At 41.0% G+C, this 18950-nt stretch overlaps 1 protein-coding gene across 4 annotated transcripts in view; it reads right to left on the bottom strand.

Moving 5' to 3' along the window:
• Positions 1-18950, bottom strand: part of TGFBR3 (transforming growth factor beta receptor 3) — a 204870-nt gene that overhangs the window by 161605 nt on the left and 24315 nt on the right. For all 4 annotated transcript variants that reach the window (XM_030868645.3, XM_060302886.2, XM_030868646.3 and 1 more), the window contains exon 2: positions 11220-11395. In XM_030868645.3, coding sequence (XP_030724505.1) covers positions 11220-11280 — 61 coding nt within the window. In that variant the 5' untranslated portion in view covers positions 11281-11395. The remainder of the gene's footprint in view (positions 1-11219; positions 11396-18950) is intronic.

The raw sequence follows: 18950 nt of genomic DNA, 5'->3' as shown, positions 1-18950 counted from the left end.
GAATTCACCCCATACCATTAATGAAACATTGCCAGACAGCCTCTGATAACATATTTCCAGAGCTCATTAAACGTGGCAAACCAGAGGACACAGACTCCCCAGGCACCCGAGAGGGCCAGGCTGAGACCTGGTTGTTGACAGTGAAGCCATCCTGGAAATGATCCTGGGGTGACAAAGTGGGGGGCTGCTGGGGTCAGGCCCTTAGGGTCCTCCACAATATGCCAGACCCTGCTCTCAAATTATATCATTATCAGGCTCTTAAAGTTCAAAATTATTCTTTCACCCTAAAGACATTTTTTTCTTCTAATGAGTGGAAATTCTTAATTTGATACTTAAAAGTTTTATATTGCTTTTAATCCACACCTCCACACCTCCATACCTCCATCCCCCAAAAGACTGGTTTTAATTTTTTAAAAGAGAGGGGGATGAATAATAGTTTTAAAAACTAAATATTAGAATAAATCTTGTCCCAAAATTCCCTTCTTTCAATCAAAGAGTCCTGCATAATCCAAGATTTCCCACTCCCATAACCTCAGTCATGTGAGAAATCTTTCGATTTTTTTACTATCTAATGCCACACAGAATTCCAGGCTGCCCTACATGCATGGCCAGCAAGATAAACACATTTTTGGGAGGCCTAGAAAAAAGCTAGCAGGGGGGCAAGAAGTAAAAATGTTGTTGCATTCCTCTGGACTTTTCTGTTCCAGTTTCAAAAACAGAACGACCACCACCTGGGGCTTATAGAGCGCTCCAGGGCCAAACTTAAGCTGCTTATCGCTGCCCACCCACCCCAAAACCCAGCCCCTACCACCCCTACAATGACAGTGATGAGATCTGAGAAAGCAAATCAGAAAATTTTACAAACTACTCAGTGGCAAAATAAATAAACAAGTTATTTTAAAAGACAACTTTTCAGGCACGGAGGTTAAATCTTCGCAGTGTCTTATCCCAATTTTTAATAAATATGATGTTGATGCTTAATAAATATCAATAACAACTTTGGGGAGTTTTTTCCCTTCTGTAAATTGTTAATTTTTTTAAAGTTCTAGCCTAGAATCTGATTACAGGAATAAAATAGGAATCAGTGAGGAAGCCAGAGCTAAAAACTAGAATGGTGGGGCTTCCCTGGTGGCACAGTGGTTGAGAATCTGCCTGCCAATGCAGCAGACACGGGTTCGAGCCCTGGTCTGGGAGGTTCTCACATGCCGCAGAGCAACTGGGCCCGTGAGCCACAATTACTGAGCCTGCGCGTCTGGAGCCTGTGCTCCGCAACAAGAGAGGCCGCAATGGTGAGAGGCCCGCGCACCGCGATGAAGAGTGGCCTCCGTTTGCCACAACTAGAGAAAGCCCTCGCACAGAAACGAAGACCCAACACAGCCATAAATAAATTAATAAATTAATTTTAAAAAAATACTAGAACGGCTCCAGCAGAAATGGGGTGTGCCCCACTTAACATTCCGGATTTTTTTTTAACACCCTTGTTAACCTGCCTCAACTCTCCCTGTTATCCAGTCAGCTGGTACCATCCCGCATTACCTAGAGTCTCCTCAGCCACAGCTGCCTGCACCAGTGTCCCCATTCCCTACTAAGTCACGAGGCAAGAAATGGGAAAAGGCAAAAGAGGCACATGAAAGGAAGAACTGAGGGAAAATTCCTTCTTCTTATAGCTACAGCCATTATTTCAAGGTGTGGCCCCAGCCAATAAAGATGCACCTGGTATTTGCAGGTGCACCACACCTACAGCTGGAGAGCTAAAGGTGTCTGTGGAGCTCACTCCTTCAAACCAATCTCCCTTCCAGCACATGGATCTCTCTGACCCAAATGAGTTCACTGAAAGGTTTTCAAGGTAGCTGTTTCAAAAGCATGCTAAAACCAAGCTCCCTTTATGACAGTAAGACTTTTCCTAGAAGGTATTTGCAGGTTCTGTGTTACAATTTGTGCATAGAGAAAACAGATGATCTATGCTGTCAAATGTGGTCCTCAGACCAGCAGCATCAACATCATATGGGCCTGTTAAAAAAAAATATGCATTGAGGGCTTCCCTGGTGGCGCAGTGGTTGAGAGTCTGCCTGCCGATGCAGGGGACGCGGGTTCGTGTCCCCGTCTGGGAAGATCCCACATGTTGCGAAGCGGCTGGGCCCGTGAGCCGTGGCCGCTGAGCCTGTGCATCCGGAGCCTGCGCTCTGCAACGGGAGAGGCCACAACAGTGAGAGGCCCGTGTACCGCAAAAAAAAAAAAAAAAAAATGCATTGAGTAAGTAATTAAAAAAAATAACACATACAATTCAATAGTAAAAAAAATATATGCAGTTTGTTACCCCATGAAAACTGAATCTGCATGTTATCAAGATCCCCAGGTGATTCGTATGCACATTAAAGTTTAGAAAGCACTGGTCTAATGTCTGTCTGTTTTTAACTTCCAACTCCAAAAGCGAAATGGGTATACCACTCTCAGGCAAAAGCAATATGAATACCCATACTATAAAACATATTTTAAAGTAATTATTTGCTCTACAAAGTTTACTGTAAGTATCCAGCTCCTTGCTCACACCTAATATGTAATTTAATTTATAAAAATGAGTTTACACACAACACGCTTATTTACTATGTAAAGCTGGATGCAACTGTATTTCTCTGAAACGTTAATTTTGCTATGAGAAGCAATTTTGCAAAAGGTGGTAAAACCCTCAAAATCCATAATCCTGAAAAACAGACCACATGGGGAATGAAAAGGATGAGACTTGGAAATCAGGACAGTAGGTAAATTAGGAAGAGAGGGTCCAGGCTTTTAAGACAGTGATTTTTCGAGGACAGTCATTCACAGCGCAAAGAGATTTTCTTTAGACAGTTTGGGGGGTTGTTCTGTGTTTTAAGATACAGTTTTTACTGTTACATAGAAGTAATTATCTTTACTATTAAGTTATGGCATAGTATTCCACTGATATATCTGTCTTTATAATCTCCTCCTCAAAAGGAACAAATTGAAAGAAAACCATAAAATCATTCTTAATTTCATAAGCATTTCACTCCCAAGGGTCTTGCCTCTAAAATCTGATTCTGGCCACCATCATCTCTTGCCTCAATAGCCACCAGCCAGTATCCCTAAATGCACCATAACCCAACAGTCTATTCTCAACACTGCAGCCAGAGTTATCTTGTTACAATATCCTTCAGATCACACCATTCTGCTGCTCAAACTCTCCAATGGCTCTTTCTCACTCAGAGTAAAAATTTAACAATGGCCTACAAGGCTATATGCAGCCCTACACCTGTCCCCCAGGTAACCCTCTGACTCTTCACTCCAGCAGCCACCTGGCCTGTTTACTAGGACTTGGGCACTTCAGACAAGCTCCCACCTCAGGACCTTTGCATGTGCTTTTCCTTCTGCCTGGAGTCCTCGTTTCCCCAGATATCCACTTAGCTCACCTCCTTCAAAATTTCGTTCAAATGTCATCTTCCCAGTGAGGCCCTCCCTGATCACCTTACTTTAAATTGTACTTCCCCAGGAGTAATTCCTAGCCCTGTTGCTTTTTCTCCACTGAACCTGCTAAAATATGCATAATTTTTTGTTTCTGGTCTCTCTCTCTCTTCACTAGAATGTACGCCTCAGGTGCACAAGAATTTTTGTCTGTTTTGTTCATTGCTGTATCTCCAACACCTGGAAGAGTGTCTAGAGTGCTCAGTAGATGCTTGCTGAATAAATCAATCAACACTTTAGGAAACAACCATGTTAGAAGGTGGAAAAAACTCATTATTTGCACTAACTCCAAAGTATCCCCTTTCTGTGCCACAGAAGCTAGCAAACTACCTGAGACCTGGTATGCACTCAAAGCTAATTCACCAGACTACAACCTCCCACCTAAACATAGCAGTATTTAAAAGTTGAAAGAAACGGTGAAATGATAAATGGTTCCTTCGTCTAAAAAAAGAAAGGGGCAGATGGGAGCTATGTGGCATTTTGTTTTACCAAGCAGCAACGAAATGCCAAAATGGGCCACACAGATGCGTCCCGCTGGAACAGCTCATCCCAGGAGCAGCTCTGGCACCACTGGAAGCAACAGAGCAGGAACTGACTCCAGAAGCAGGTGCTCTGCTCTCTCCTGAGGCCTTTGCTACCTGAGCATCTTTCCGGATGGGGCAGGAGGGTAGGGAGGAAGGGAGGTGCTACTACTCATGGCTCATCTATCGTCCAGACCAGGACTAAGTTATTCAGGCACGTGAGGACAAAGGGAAGCAACACAAAGAACTCAGAGCAGGCTTATTGGAACTTTTTCCTTTTGCCATAACTATACCACTTATCACTATATGGTTCCCTTCATTGCCCACAGAGAGAATAACTTTTTTTTTTTAATCAATATTTTTCTTTGAAGGCAGTAAGATTTTCCACATTCTACTCTAGTGTTTTTATTTGTTTTGTTTTTTTTTTCCTTAAGATTTCTAAGAGTTGGCAGGATAGGACAGGAGAATAGCTGGGCCTCAGTCCCCAGAGCACCTGCTGCCTAGTCCTTGGAAGGAACATTCTGAGAGCAAGTGCATTTTTAAGCCTTCTAGAATTCTGCCTGATTTACAATGTCCTCTCAGAGAACAAAAATATGATTATATGGGACTTCAGGATAAATCTATTTTAGGCCACTCTGGCAGAGAATGTTTTAAAGAGAATGAAAGTCAGTGGTTCATGTGGACGCAGCGCCGGTCAGGCCAATCTTCCAAGACAGGCAAACTGTTCCACGCCTTGAGGCCACCATGTGCAGGGCCGGTCCTGAGGGAAGGCACCGCAGTGAAACACTTCCTGGAACCCGCCTTGTTCCTACAACACTTCCAAAACCAGCACTTGGAGCTCAGAGCTCTAGCAATGATTCAAGGTGGTCCCAGAGTAGGAAGGTTTAGTTATCAAAGCAAACAAGCCGAGAAAGCCTAATTTCCCAAATCCACAGTGTGTGAGAGTGTAAGCCCTGAGCAATTAAACAGCTATGTGGTCACATACAGATAGCTCTGTCCTGATGGAAAAGTTGATCAGTGTTTACAAAAATGCCCCATCATTGGTACCCTAAAATAACCCAAATAAATCAACAATTCAGAAAGCTGGGTGGCAATTATACAGTCTAGGATAAGGATGCAAAGGAGAGAGAAACCTGGATTCTGTGGACCTGTCTGACATCAAATCTATGTATAATCTTACACACACTCTTCGTAAATATCTTTCTCATACTATATGAACATCTGCTTACCCAACTATCTATTCTCCTTGCAAATGAAAAAGAAAAAGGCCTTTTATTTGATATCATATCATATTCCACCTCTGTGGGTGGAATATGCAGGGCAAGGTAATCTTTGAGAAATGAACTCGTATTTTTCTTGACTACAGCTAACGGCCCCAACTCTGTGTGTGTGTGTGGTGTGTGTGTGTGTGTGTGTGTGTGTGTGTGTGTGTGTGTGTTGTTTCTGTGCAAAACTAAAGAAAGGGACGCAGGGACCTCATCGTGCTAGGGTGTGCATGGTCCCCCCCAAAGAGATCACTACCTAAATCACTACCTAAAATCACTACCTAAAATGGTATTCACTCTGGGACTTTTAATAACATTACTTTGCCTTTAAAATAAATAGAAAGTTGGCACCCTGGTGATAGCTGGCATCACAACTGACAAGATCTTTTGCCTATGTATCCAAAAGTGGAATTAAACACAAAAGTGGTTATAATAACCACCTATAAACAATAATAATCACAGACCAAATCAACTAGTTGTGTCCAAAGACTTAGGGGTTAGCAAGAGAAGATTCTTTCGAATTTGCTTTGAACCTTCAAGTCTATTCCTCCTCTACCCTTTACATTTCCTGGTGGCAGCTCCCACCGGCACCCTCCCTCCCTTTCTGCCATTATGAGTTACAGCCTCTGATCCCTCAGTTGGCAGAGCAGGGAAACTATGGCAGAACCACCTCTGCGGTCCTCAGATCACTGATCTCAAATCCAAGAGAGAAAGAGTGCCAGTTCCCTTTGGGCAGCACAACGGAAAGAACATGAACTCTGGGTCTGCTGCCATGCTGCCACTTACTCATCGTATGACTATTATTACCTAAAGGACCGTTTTAACTTTTTTAAAAATTTGTCTCTCACTATATATGACATTTTTCTTCTCTAAGCCTCAGTTTCATCATTTGTAAAATTAGTATAATAATAATGGTAAGGGTGGTGGCAGTAGTAATAATTACAAAAACAGTGATAATGATGAATACCTACTTCACTGGGTTTCTGTAAGGATTAAATGAACTGATTAGTGCAAAGTACCCAGCAGAGCACCTGGCTGCATTGTTTCAAGAGGTGCTGAGGGGCGCACTAAGACTCAACAGTGCAGTTCATCTGCAGAAGTGTGCTGGGTTCGGTTCGATCAAGAGGCAGACCAGCTTTCTAAATTGCTTACTTTCTCTAAAGCCCCTTACTCCCATTCCATAAATGAAGAAAACAACCCTGCCCACCCAGGGACTGCTAGGAGAATCAAATGAAACACTAGACATGAAAGCATTTTGGAAACAATAAAAATAAAATGATATTATTATGTTTAGCCTCCCCTCAAGGCTGCCAGCTTGTTCCATTCCAAACCAAGTATTAACCAGCTAGTGTCTCTGCTTGCTGTCCTACGGACCCGAAGAGTTCAGAGCTTTCTTAGCAGGAAAATAGCTCCAACTAAAAACATCTCTGTTTTCCTGTGGACTGTACCTGGAATTCCAGGTACATCCTGGAATAAAGATAAAAAGAAATGAGTTCGTTCAATAGAAATAAATGTGTGTGCGGGTCATAGGCAAGCATCTAAAAGGATACACCTAGGCACCAAATGGAAACCACGGAATGAGGGAGACAGCCAAGCCATCAACACTGGCCAGCACAGAGGCCAGCAGCGTTTCTGCAGAGTTCCCCTCAGCAGCACCCCTCTGGCCTGACACAAGGGACCAGTAGGGCACAGACAAGTCCATCCCCTCCTACCAAATTGTTTTCCCTGAATTCTCCATACGTGCCTCTTTTTCTCATTATTAAGGCTCCTGGGAACACAGCCCTACCTAACTCTGGCAAGCCTCAGAGGCAGCAGTTAATATTTTTTAAAGATGTGTAGCAGAACAGTTTTTAAAGTGAAAACTTAGTGAGCCTTAAGCCCACAGGAGCAAGCATTTACCTTTATAACTTCCTACTTTTCTTAGATACATTACAGGACCTAAGATAAGGCACTAAAAACCTAAGGTAATTTCTAATCAGAAGGCATTATGGTCCTTACACAGTTCTTGTTCACCAAGAGCATGGCCCTCTCTCCCCACATGCTGTACAATAACCAAGGAACAAGGGAGGGAAGGAAAAGTATGAGTTTTGTCAAAGCAACCACTAACCCTGGGCTGTGGCTTCTGCCTCCGCCTCCTTCACCCTCAGCCACAAGCAGGGAAGGAAGGCTTTCACTGAAGGCCCACACGCAGGCACCTACTGTTCCAGCTCAGGCTCATTTTAGGTGCTGTGCTCTTCTCCTCCCTGGCCGCGTGTCTAAAGGAGGACTTCACCCCTTCTGCTGCCAAGAACTCTACAGTAGAGCTCCACAGCCCCGTCAGTGAAAGAAGAACGCGAATAAAGAAGGCCCATTACTTGAGGGTCTTTCCATTCTGATGACTTACATACGTCTCTTCTGAGGCCAAAGGGGTTTCATCTGGTTCCAGGATGTCTCACTGGTGGCTACTCATCTGGTATTGAATCAATCAAGGGAAGAGGTTCACTCATTCCCCACGGAGTGTCTCCTACGTAGAGGCTCTAGTGGAGTGGTGGATGGGCTGGAGTCTAGAGCCAAATTGCCTGGGTTCAAGTCCCTGCTCTGCCACTTATTAGATATTTTTTTTATAAAATGTATTTTTTTTAAGATTTATTATTTATTTATTTATTTATTTATTATTGGTTGTGTCAGGTCTTAGTTGGGCACGCGGGATCTTCATTGAGGCACGCGGGATCTTTCGTTGCAGGGCGCAGCCTCTTCGTTGTGGTGTCCAGGCTTCTCTCTAGCTGTGGTGTTCGGGTTTTCTCTTCTCTAGCTGCGGTGCGCAGGCTCCAGGGCACGTGGACTCAGTAGTTGTGGCACGCGGGCCTAGTTGCCCCACGGCATGTGGGATCTTAGTTCCCTGATCAGGGATCAAACCCACACCCACTGCATTGTAAGACGGATTCTTTACCACTGGACCACCAGAGAAGGCCCACTTATTAGTTACTGAGTCCCAGTTTCCTTGTGAGTAAAATGCAGATGATGATAGTAATACTAATACCACCTCACAGGGTTTTCTTATAAAAACAAAATAAATTAGCTGGCAGAGAGCAAGCCCTAGCTGAATGTCAGCCTATGTGCCAGGCACTGTTGCCTTTGTAGCCAAGAAGGCCATATTCTCAGTCTAACTTTGGGAGGCTGCAGTTTGAATTCTAAGATTAAACAGTGCATGCTTTTGGCTACAGGGGGATGGAAGAAGAGAGAATCCAAACCTCAGAATGAAATCCACAGCCTTGTTCTCACATTTGAGGTCCTCCACAATCTACCCCCATCCTTCCTTCCAAACAGACCTCCTCTACATTCCCAACCAGTTCTCTGGGTCATCCGTTCTTTAAAACAACATCAAGCACCTAACTGCCCTGTTCTGTGCTAAGCCCTGTTCTCCCCTCTGCTCACCCCAATGCCTTTCGCTTTCTAGATTCTGCCTGGTCTTCAAAACACAGCTCAACACCTAGGCTTCCACAAAGCCCTCCCCAGCTGCGCTAATCCACCCTCCTGACCCCCCTGAGGTCTTCTGGCTTTTCCTCACCATGCATTGATTATTTGGTTATATTTTATATGCCGAACTAAAGTATAAACAACTCAAAAGAAGGATGAATCTTACATTTCTTTCTATATCCCTAAGTGACTAGTACTGTGCTTTGCACTCAGTGGAGACTCAGTGAATAAGTGATTTACTTGACGCTTCAAAAGGGCACAGATGACACACAGCAAACCCATTATCATTTTTTTAAAACACCTTTCTGATCAAGACTCCCTCATAGTGTAGATTAAAGGCTCAATCCGTAGACCTAGACTCAGTAGGTTCATGGTTAAATCTGCCACTTAGTAGTTGTAGGACCTTGAGGAAGTTACTTAACCTGTCTATGCTTCAGTTTCCCCATCTATAAACTGAGAATAAACAAAGAACCTACATTTCTTAGGGGAGTTATGAGGATGGAATGAGATAATACATTTAAAGCACTTTGAACAGGGCCTGATACACAGTAATTAATTAATTATTATAAATATTCATTATTATATTATCTTCTACTATCTTCTTGAAATTCAGCTCATGCAGAATGCCCCAAAAAAGTATTTTGCAAAGTATGCTGAGCCTATACAGAAAGCTACTGGATGTCAGTATTACATACAAAACATTTCTCCCTTCTTCTTCATTCATTTGGACCATCAGCTTGTTCAAAAAAGCATCTCTACCTCTGTACTATTGATCAGTTGCCTCAGTTTGTTATAAAATCTGTAATTCTACTGTACCTTCAATCTTACTGTACACTTCAGCAAAGCTTTCAGTGTGTACACAACTCAAAAAAATTTTTTACCAGTGGCTGGAAAGAGGAGGGAAGGTCTCAAGCAAAATTGATTCACTATCAAATACATCAAGGCTATACAGAACCACCAAACTCACCACATTCCCATGAAGTACCTTCTTAAGTTATGTTTTTTCATCAATGAAAGCAGAAAATTCTGCCTCAAACCCACCAGGTATAATTATACATCTTGTTATCAAAACAGCACATTTTTCCATCAAGCCATTTCTCTCTCTTTTTTTTTCCTACTACTCTTCAGTGAGATTTTAATTAAGATAAGTTTTAATACACAGGCTAAAAGGCAAATAACTTTTCAATCATGAGACAAAATGAAACTGCTGACAGAGAGAATGGGCAGTTCAAATTCACACACCAGCATTCAAAAAAAAAAAACTAGCAACTTTCTCTCAAGATATTTGCAACAAGGAGGACATTCTGCTTTCCAATCTCATAAACCAGCTTCTGCAAACTGGCTTCCACTCAGTCTGTGCCTGCATATGACTCCTGGTCTGAGTCAACTGGAGCATTAATGGTGGTCCCGCTTCTTCAGTATGACGCAGAGGTGAAGAGCAGAGTTGTGACTAAGTGAGCTCATGAACTAAGAATATCCTTGCTCATTGTTAGAGGCTATAATTGTTTAGCACAGTAAACTGGCTGCAGTGCACACTCAATACAAGGTTATTATTATCACTCTCATGTAATCTGTATGTACAATTCAACAGCTAAAACCAAGAGGCTAATCATTTTTTAGCCAATGTGTTTCTTCTTGAGGCCAGCCAGTTTCCAGAACTGGCCCAACAAATTAGTTCTATGTAGCTCATTATAGAAGAGACACAAAGCAAATTATAACAAAATAGAGCAAATTAAGTTTCCAAATTTGTTAAGTAACCCTGACTGCCACACTAAGACCTTGCCTAGGGGATCTGACACTCTTATTTAAGCAACAATGTTCCAACCAAATCATTTGCTTCTTCTCATCTCTGAGCTCCCATTCTGATGGCCTCTAGGAAGCACAGTGTATTTCTGTACATTTTTAATTTTTTTATTTTGTTTTGTTTTGTTTTTGGTCGCACCACGTGGCTTGTGGGATCCCAGTCCCCCAACCCGGGCCCTCGGCAATGAAAGTACAGAGTCCTAACCACTGGAATGCCAGAGAATTCCCTCTGTACTTTTTTAAAAATTACCTGAAATAGGCAAAATTAAATATTTCCTAAGTAGCCCATGCTAGGAGTGTCACCTCTATGTAAAAGATCTATTTATTTTGTAATAAAGAACAAAAAGCATTTCTTGAAATTCTTATTTACGACAAGAAAGTAAATGTAATCAATGCATGTAACAAAATTAAGTGGTATTAAACCGCATATTTGTTCTCTAACCACCTCAACACTGAAGGTTAGTTAGGTATCTGTGTTACTGACATTAGAATGTCTAGCACTTGTCTAGTAAAATATAACATGGGCAAACATACTATGTATCTGTAGCGTAGTCAAATATTTTATTTCCTTGAAGAACACAAATACTCAAGTTTTATATAAATATCCCATGTCCTAAATGTTTCTAGACTGAAGAGACTGAAGAAAAATATATCCAAAAGAATATAATGAACATGCAATTTATATTATGCAACTTACCTGCAGTTGCTAAACAGGAACTCATCAGGGCAAACATGGCAATCACACAATGAGAAGCCATTTTTATTTCTCCAAAAGTGTGTCCCGTTCAGTCACCTCAGCCTGCAGTTCTTCAGATTATAATCTTTGCAAATTGGAAGTGGCCTTAAAATCTTTCTTGCCAATTTTCAAATTGCCTATAAAAATAAACATTTTAAGAAGAAAACTTAATGCAGGTATTTCTTTTGATAAATACACATCAAAGTGAAATGAAGAATTTCTAAAAAGTATAAGATAAATTTATCTTGTGTGCCTAGACAGCACTCAAGCAAATGTTGTGGGTGCAGGGGAGGTAATTACCTAATAAAGAATTTTATAGCAAATACTTCTGCAAATACATGCTGTTTTGACATTTTAAATCTTTGGTTTTATATAAAATTTTCAAGAATATAGAAGAAAATCAAGGTACACCTATAATATAACATCATCAGTTATAAAATAATCAGTGACACTTGATACATGAACTCCCTAGTGCCAGCAAAAAAAACACAAACAACTCTGATTAGAACTCAATCTAAGATGCAAACTATCATATATAGGATGGATAAACAACAAGGTCCTACTGTATAGCACAAGGAGCTATATTCAATATCCTGTGATAAACCATGATGGAAAAGAATGTGAAAAAGAATATATATGTGTATAACTGAATCACTTTGCTGCACAGGAGAAATTAATACAACATTGTAAATCAGCTATATTTCAATAAATTTTTTTTAAAAAAAGAACTCAATCTAATGTTATAGTGACAGTTACCACAGGGATCAAATTGAAACACATTTAGAGTCAACCTGAAAAAATAAAGAACCATTAAAAGACAAGATTCTTATTTCAACTGTTTGCCAACATTTTAATAAGCAAAAATGCCTCTCCCTGTCTCTCAACCCCATCTGAGACTATCTGGTTGCATGACTAAAGGATCCAGAAGGTCTTTTCTAAACTTTTCCTATCCAGAGCCTTGAATGGTGAGTTTTGTGAAGGTTTGCTGAACTGGAATATCCTCCTATGGCCCTAAAGATCACCTCATTTAGACACTCCAAAGTATTTCCAGCCTTATCTCATTGAGCCTGGCACAACCCATAGAAGGTGCAATTCAACAAATGTTTACAGAGCACCTACTATGTTCCAGGCATTGTGTGAGGACATGATTCCTGTTAACAGGGAAAAAAATTATCCAACAACTGGAAAAAAGTATAAAGACCCTGCCTGATCTAAGCCCTGGGCAAGGCAAGATCACAGAGTTTCTAGGACCCACCTCAAAGAGCTAGAGATTGCAGCCTTGTTACTCTCATCCAGAAAATTGCATCCCCAGAACCAGTTTGCTACCTTTAGAGACAAAGCCAGTTTGGGCACTTGTAGATACAGTAGAAAAATATAAAAACAATGGAAAAATGAGTTTCTAATCAAATGGTCTTAGTTCACTGCATCGATTGTTAAGAGAAAGATATTTAAAATGGTTTCCTACAGTAGTAACACTAATGGCCTCTGAGAAGGAGAGAAACAGGGTGATTGGGGGACAGTGGTGGGAGGGGGCAGGAACCTTTTCACTGAACTCCCATTTGGGTTTTACAGGTATTACCTACCCAGAAATAACAATAAAGTCCTAATTTCAAAAATAAATTTTAGATATGCTTTAAAACTAAACTATTACATATGCAGGAGGCACTGCAGTTCAATCTTGGTATGACAGTGATTTTAAAAGCCTAGTGTGAGTAAATATAGATTATGATGGCAGTTAAAGGTCTGCCTAAGTGTGGATCCACTCTGCCACCTACCAAATGGGTGATGTTGACCACAATACTCTTCATGCATGAAACTATCCTATGGACTGCCATGAGGATTAAAGGAGTTAATATATATACATTGCTACAACAGTACCTAGCACATAATAGGCAATGAATAAATGTTAGCTATTATTATCATGCTTGTCCATTCCCTTTGAGGTATATTTATACCAAGAAAGTGGAGAAAGTAGGTTGTGATTATTGACATAATTCTTAGCTGCTGGAAAACCAGTTTAGTCTTTTGTTTGCTGCTAAATAAACACTACAATGGACACAAAAAGGAGATAAGCTAAAGAGTGGAATCACTAAGGGAAAAAAATTGCCAGTCAAATTGAGGCACAATCCATTGGTGGCACAATGGTCTTATCTCAAAAACTGACTAAATTATAGACACAATTTTGGACACCATAAAATTGACTTCAATCATCCCTTTAAGTCCAAAATTTCTGTCACCATAATTCCACATCACCTCAGATGTAATGGAAGTCTCCTGTTAACCTAAAAGACAATGACAGCAAAGAAAATTTGTCCCTATTTTTTTCCCTTCAAAGAATTAGATTTCCTGGGTTTCCCTGCTGGCGCAGTGGTTAAGAATCCGCCTGCCAATGCAGGGGACACGGTTTCGAGCCCTGGTCCGGGAAGATCCCACATGCGCGGAGCAACGAAGCCCGTGCGCCACAACTACTGAGCCTGCGCACCTAGAGCCCATGCTCCGCACCAAGAGAAGCCACCGCAATGAGAAGCCCGCGCACCGCAAAGAAGAGTAGCCCCCGCTCGCCGCAACTAGAGAAAGCCCGCGCACAGCAACGAAGACCCAACACAGCCAAAAATAAATTAATTTAATTAAATTTTTTTTAAATTAGATTTCCTGAATGGATCAATAAGAAAAACTCTAAAAGAATATGCTATTTCAACAAATGCTAAGGGCAACTTTTATGAAGCAAAACCCTGTAAGGAGATTTCAGAAGAAGATGACTTCCCAGAGGATTTTTATGGTGCACACAATCTATATAACCAGCACGAGGCTTGTGGGAATATTTAATGAGCTTGTGTCACCCCCTGCCCGCAGCTGCAGAGGCTCTGTGGAGCTGTGCACGTTAATCTGGGGCTTAAACCAGGTCTGAATGAACCTGTGGAAAAGAAAGGCAAATGGTTCTATTAAAAATATAGACTGCAAATTGCTGACAAGAATATTGGGTAATTATTAAAATGCAGCAATTACAGATACAATAGAGCCAAGCTAAACAGTATGATGCCCAAAGGCAAACCACAGCAAGTTTACACCGGATCTTAAAACATCTCCAAGGAAGTCCAAGACAAGTTGAAACTTACAAACTGCTGCTTCAAACAAAGAGGGAGCTTTTCTTCTTTCAGCTTAAAAGTCCCTCCATAATGTAACTTGTTCAAAAAGAAAATAAACTGCACAGAATTTTTGTCTAATCTTCCCAATGTGGTGACAGGATCCTAAGGCGGAGGAGAATAAAAAAAGGAAGCATGTCGTTCCATTCAGTGGAACTCCAGTTTTGGCCAAGACTTGCATACATCAGCACCTTAACACACGACTTAGGGATCAGTTCCCCAATTAGAAGAATGCAGGATGATCAAAGGCTTTGGAAAAGTCGCAGATCTTGAATAAAACTAGGGAAATACAAACTCTTCTCCTTCTCTGATGTTATATCACACTCAGTCTGCAAAGACCAGGGACTCGCCACTCTGGTTTTCTGACCTCACTGTATCTCTTTGGACTTTAAGAACTAAACTCTTCCTTTAGAATATAAATAGGGTACTCTGAAATCTTGAATGAACAATTTGGGGTCTACTGTGTAGTAGTCATTTCACCCACATTTCAAAGTAATGTATTCCATTCAAAGGGTACCAGAACTTACAGTATCCGCAAATGAACAGAATACAATTCTGAGAGGGACTTTAACGGATTTCTTAAAAAAAGGAATGTGATACTAATTCTTCTAATTTCCCCTGTATCTATTTCTAAGGCCATTAAACTGTGTGCTGCCCCACATTCTCTAGTGATCCAACAGAATTCACAGGGAAAGACCAGGATAAGCTGAAAACCCCTACCCAAACAAGTCCCCAAAACCATTACGGGTTAAACTAATGTTCAAAAGGAATTGGTTGGGAACAGTATTCCCTGAGTTGACCAGGATGTCTTTTAAAGAGAAAATCTTGCTCTATCTTAGTGGAAAAATGTGGTGAAATGATGTCTGGCAATAGGCTAAAAGCCAGCAAGAAAAATTGCTAACTTCCCCTTAGATGGCTAACACAGTGGCTATGAACATGAGATTATTCAAAATCAGAACTTAAATTAGCTTCCAGCCAATCAATTTCTCAATTAAAAGAATTAGCATGCTAAAGATAACATGAACAGCTTTTAAAGTTAGAAGAAGTCAACAGGATTCATGGATGAAGAGGAGCCCAAACTCCAAGCCCAGCACTTGCCCCAAATAACAGGGCAGAGTCAAGACTAGAAACCAGGTCTTTCCATGACCAGCATCCTACCTTGCAGTTCCAGGTCTGTTGCCACAAACTAGAAACCATTTTCTCTCCCTCCATACTCAATCTCTGGAAACAGAAATTTTTTTCGAAGAGAGGGGGAAGCCTGCCATGGCTGCCACCAGACATTGGTACTTCCATGTTGACATATGTACTCTGCACAAATCATTACTGATCACAAACTATGACTTGACTTCAGGACTGTGGGTGGCGGCTATAATAAATAAACAATCCTTGGTGATGTTGTATGACTCAAGTTCTGTGAAGATGAAGCACAAATCTTTGCACAATCATATCTTAACACTAAGACTGTTTAGCCCCCAACAAGGAAAATATTCAACAAATGTGAAGATCTTAAAGACAGAGATATATTGAGTGGAATAAAAAATGCCATTCCCTAAACTCAAATAGTAAATAACACCTGATTTTCTGGTACCTTCAATATGAAAAGGTTTTCTAGCAGATCATTAAGTTGTTTCTAGTCTGGTCATTTAAGTGAATTTTTTTGAGAAAGGTATACTGTTAAGTCTGCAAATGGTTAAATAAAAGCTGGTAGAAGAATTGTTCTGATGGATATTCAACATGTTATTCAGGGGATTTAGAAAAGAGGCAGGATGGAGGACATCAATATCTAGCTTGGCAGCCTGTAAAAAGGGGTGTGCAACATGTAGAACAGATACTGTTGTTTGTCTGATGACATTTGGATGCCCTTTAAGACTTGTACACAGAGAGAGCAAAGCCACCTTACTGAGTCGCAACTCTCAGATTTCTCTACTACACAGAGAAACTAGCTACTTCCAAATCCCCATTTTCAGACAGATTTGGCACAAAGAGGAGAAAAATCCTGGATTTGGATAAGAAATCTTTGGAATTGCATCTAAGTACAATCAATATTCAATAAATATTTACTACTAGGAGCCAGGCACTGTTGAAGATACCAAGGATATAGCAGTAAAAAAAAAAAAAGGAGCCAAAAATCCTGCCCTCATGGTGCTTATATTCTAGTAAAAGTAACACCATTTAGTACATTAGGCAAGATATTTAATTTCCTGAGCTTCATTTCTCCCTTCAGTAAATCTTTATTTATTGCTTGCTCATGCCAGGCAATGGGAATATAATGGCCATGAAAAGAGACATATTCTTCTACCCTCATGGGCTTAAAGTGTGGTGGGATAAACACAAATATGTAATTATACACTATGATAAGGGCCCTAAAGAAAAGGTATCCACAACCTGAAGGATAAGTAGAGATTTAAAAGCTCTGGTGAAGGATGACATTACAGTAGAGGAAACATTACAGGTTACTGATGCTGAAGGGAGCATGGCTGCAAAGCCAAAGGGAAAAGAGAGAAACAGGTTCAAGAAAGAGTTTAAGCAGGAAAGTGGAATGATCCGATTACATTTTTAAAGTTTCCCTGGTATAGGCACTATGGAAAACAGTATGGAGTTCCTCAAAAAATTAAAAATAGAACTACCATATCATCCAGCAATTCCACATCTGGGTATATCTCTAAAGGAAGTTAAATCACTGTGCTAAAGAGATATCTGCAAACCCATGTTCACTGCAGCATTGTTTACCATAGCCAAGACATGGAAACAACCTAAATGTCCATTGATGAATGAATGGATAAAGTAAATGTGGTGTGTACACAATGGAATATTACTCAGCCATAAAAAAGAAGGAAATCCTGCCATTTGCGACAACATAGATGGACCTTGTGGGCATTATGCTAAGAGAAATAAGTCAGTCAGAGAAAGGCAAATACTGTAGGACACATATGTAGAATCTAAAAAACTGAACTCTTAGAAACAGAGAACAGATTGGTATTGCCAGAGGTGGGGGTGAGGGGTGGGAGAAATAGGGGAAGGTGGTCAAAAGGTACAAACTTCCAGTTATAAGAAAAATAAGTTCTGGGGGTGTAATGTACAACATGACGACTATAGTTAACAATACTGTATTGTATATTTTAAAGTCGCTAAGAGAATAAATCTTAAAAGTTAACACAAGTAGGGAATTCCCTGGTGGTCCAGTGGTTAGGACTCCATACTTCCACTGCAGTGGGCACAGGTTCAATCTCTGGTCGGGGAACTAAGACCCCACATGTTGCATGATGCAGCCAAAAAAAAAAAATGTTAACATGAGTAAAAAAAAAATTAACTATGTGAGGTAATGGATGTTAACTAAACTTACTGTGGTGATCACTTTTCAATACATACATACATCAAATCACTGTGTTGTAGTTTATGCAATGTTATGTGTGAATTATATCTCAATAATTTAATAATTATTTTTAATAATTTAATTAAAAATAAATAACAATTTCCCTGGGCACCATGTGGAGAAGAGACTGAAGAGAGCCCAGAGTGCTTGGATGTTCAGTTAAGACTCTGACAGCACGTCAGATAAGAAAGGTGGTTTGGATCAGAATGGAGCCTCAGTTTCTTCATTTGTAAGAAAATAAATTAACCTTACGTACATCACAGGGCCGTTACAAGAATCAAATGAAATTGTACACATAACAGCATACAAGCTATCATTACTTATCATTAGCCCGCTGTCTCTACCAAAGAGAATTATCCTGAAGCCTAAGAAAGTCCCAATATTCTATGGCTTCCAGTGGAAGGGAAAAAAAAAAGGATTACTCTTGAACTACCTATACTTGTGGATAGGAATTCCACATGAAGACCCAGTAAAGGAAGGCAGGAAGCACAGAGGGTACAAGATGTGCAGAGAAGCTGGGCTCTGCTCTCCCCTGCCCCTCTAGGGCCTGGCCCACCCTCATTCCTGTTGGTTACACAGAGTATAACCAACACATCTCTGGCCCCAGCATCCTTAGTTTTCCTGGGGTTGACCTTCAGTCAGTCCTTAAAAACCCTCTGTCTATCCCAAGCACAGCAGACCTCACTGCCCACGGAAAATACAGCAAAGAGGGGAGGGTGGGCATGTACACATCTCACAAGGTTGTGAAGACCAGGTTTTGTTCAAGTTCACAAACTAGGACAGATTTTATTTATTGATTTATTGATTTTGGGGTGAGTTAGGTCTTCACTGCTGCGCTCAGGCTTTCTCTAGTTGCAGCGAGTGGGGGCTACTCTTCTTTGCAGTGCACGGGCTTCTCATTGCGGTAGCTTCTCTTGTTGCAGAGCATGGGCTCTAGGCGTGTGGGCTTCAGTAGCTGTAGCACACGGGCTCAGTAGTTGCAGCTGGTGGGCTCTAGAGCGCCGGATCAGTAGTTGTGGCACACGGGCTTAGTTGCTCCGCGGCATGTGGGATCTTCCCATACCAGGGCTCGAACCCGTGTCCCCTGCGTTGGCAGGTGGATTCTTAACCACTGCGCCACCAGGGAAGTAGGACAGATTTTTTTACCCACCCGTGCAGTATTCCAGGAACTACCTT

This window comes from Globicephala melas, chromosome 1 (genome assembly GCF_963455315.2).
Source record: "Globicephala melas chromosome 1, mGloMel1.2, whole genome shotgun sequence".
NCBI lineage: Eukaryota > Metazoa > Chordata > Mammalia > Artiodactyla > Delphinidae > Globicephala > Globicephala melas.
The sequence above is the reverse complement of the archived record's forward strand: the minus strand, read 5'-3'. Positions and strand labels throughout refer to the sequence as shown.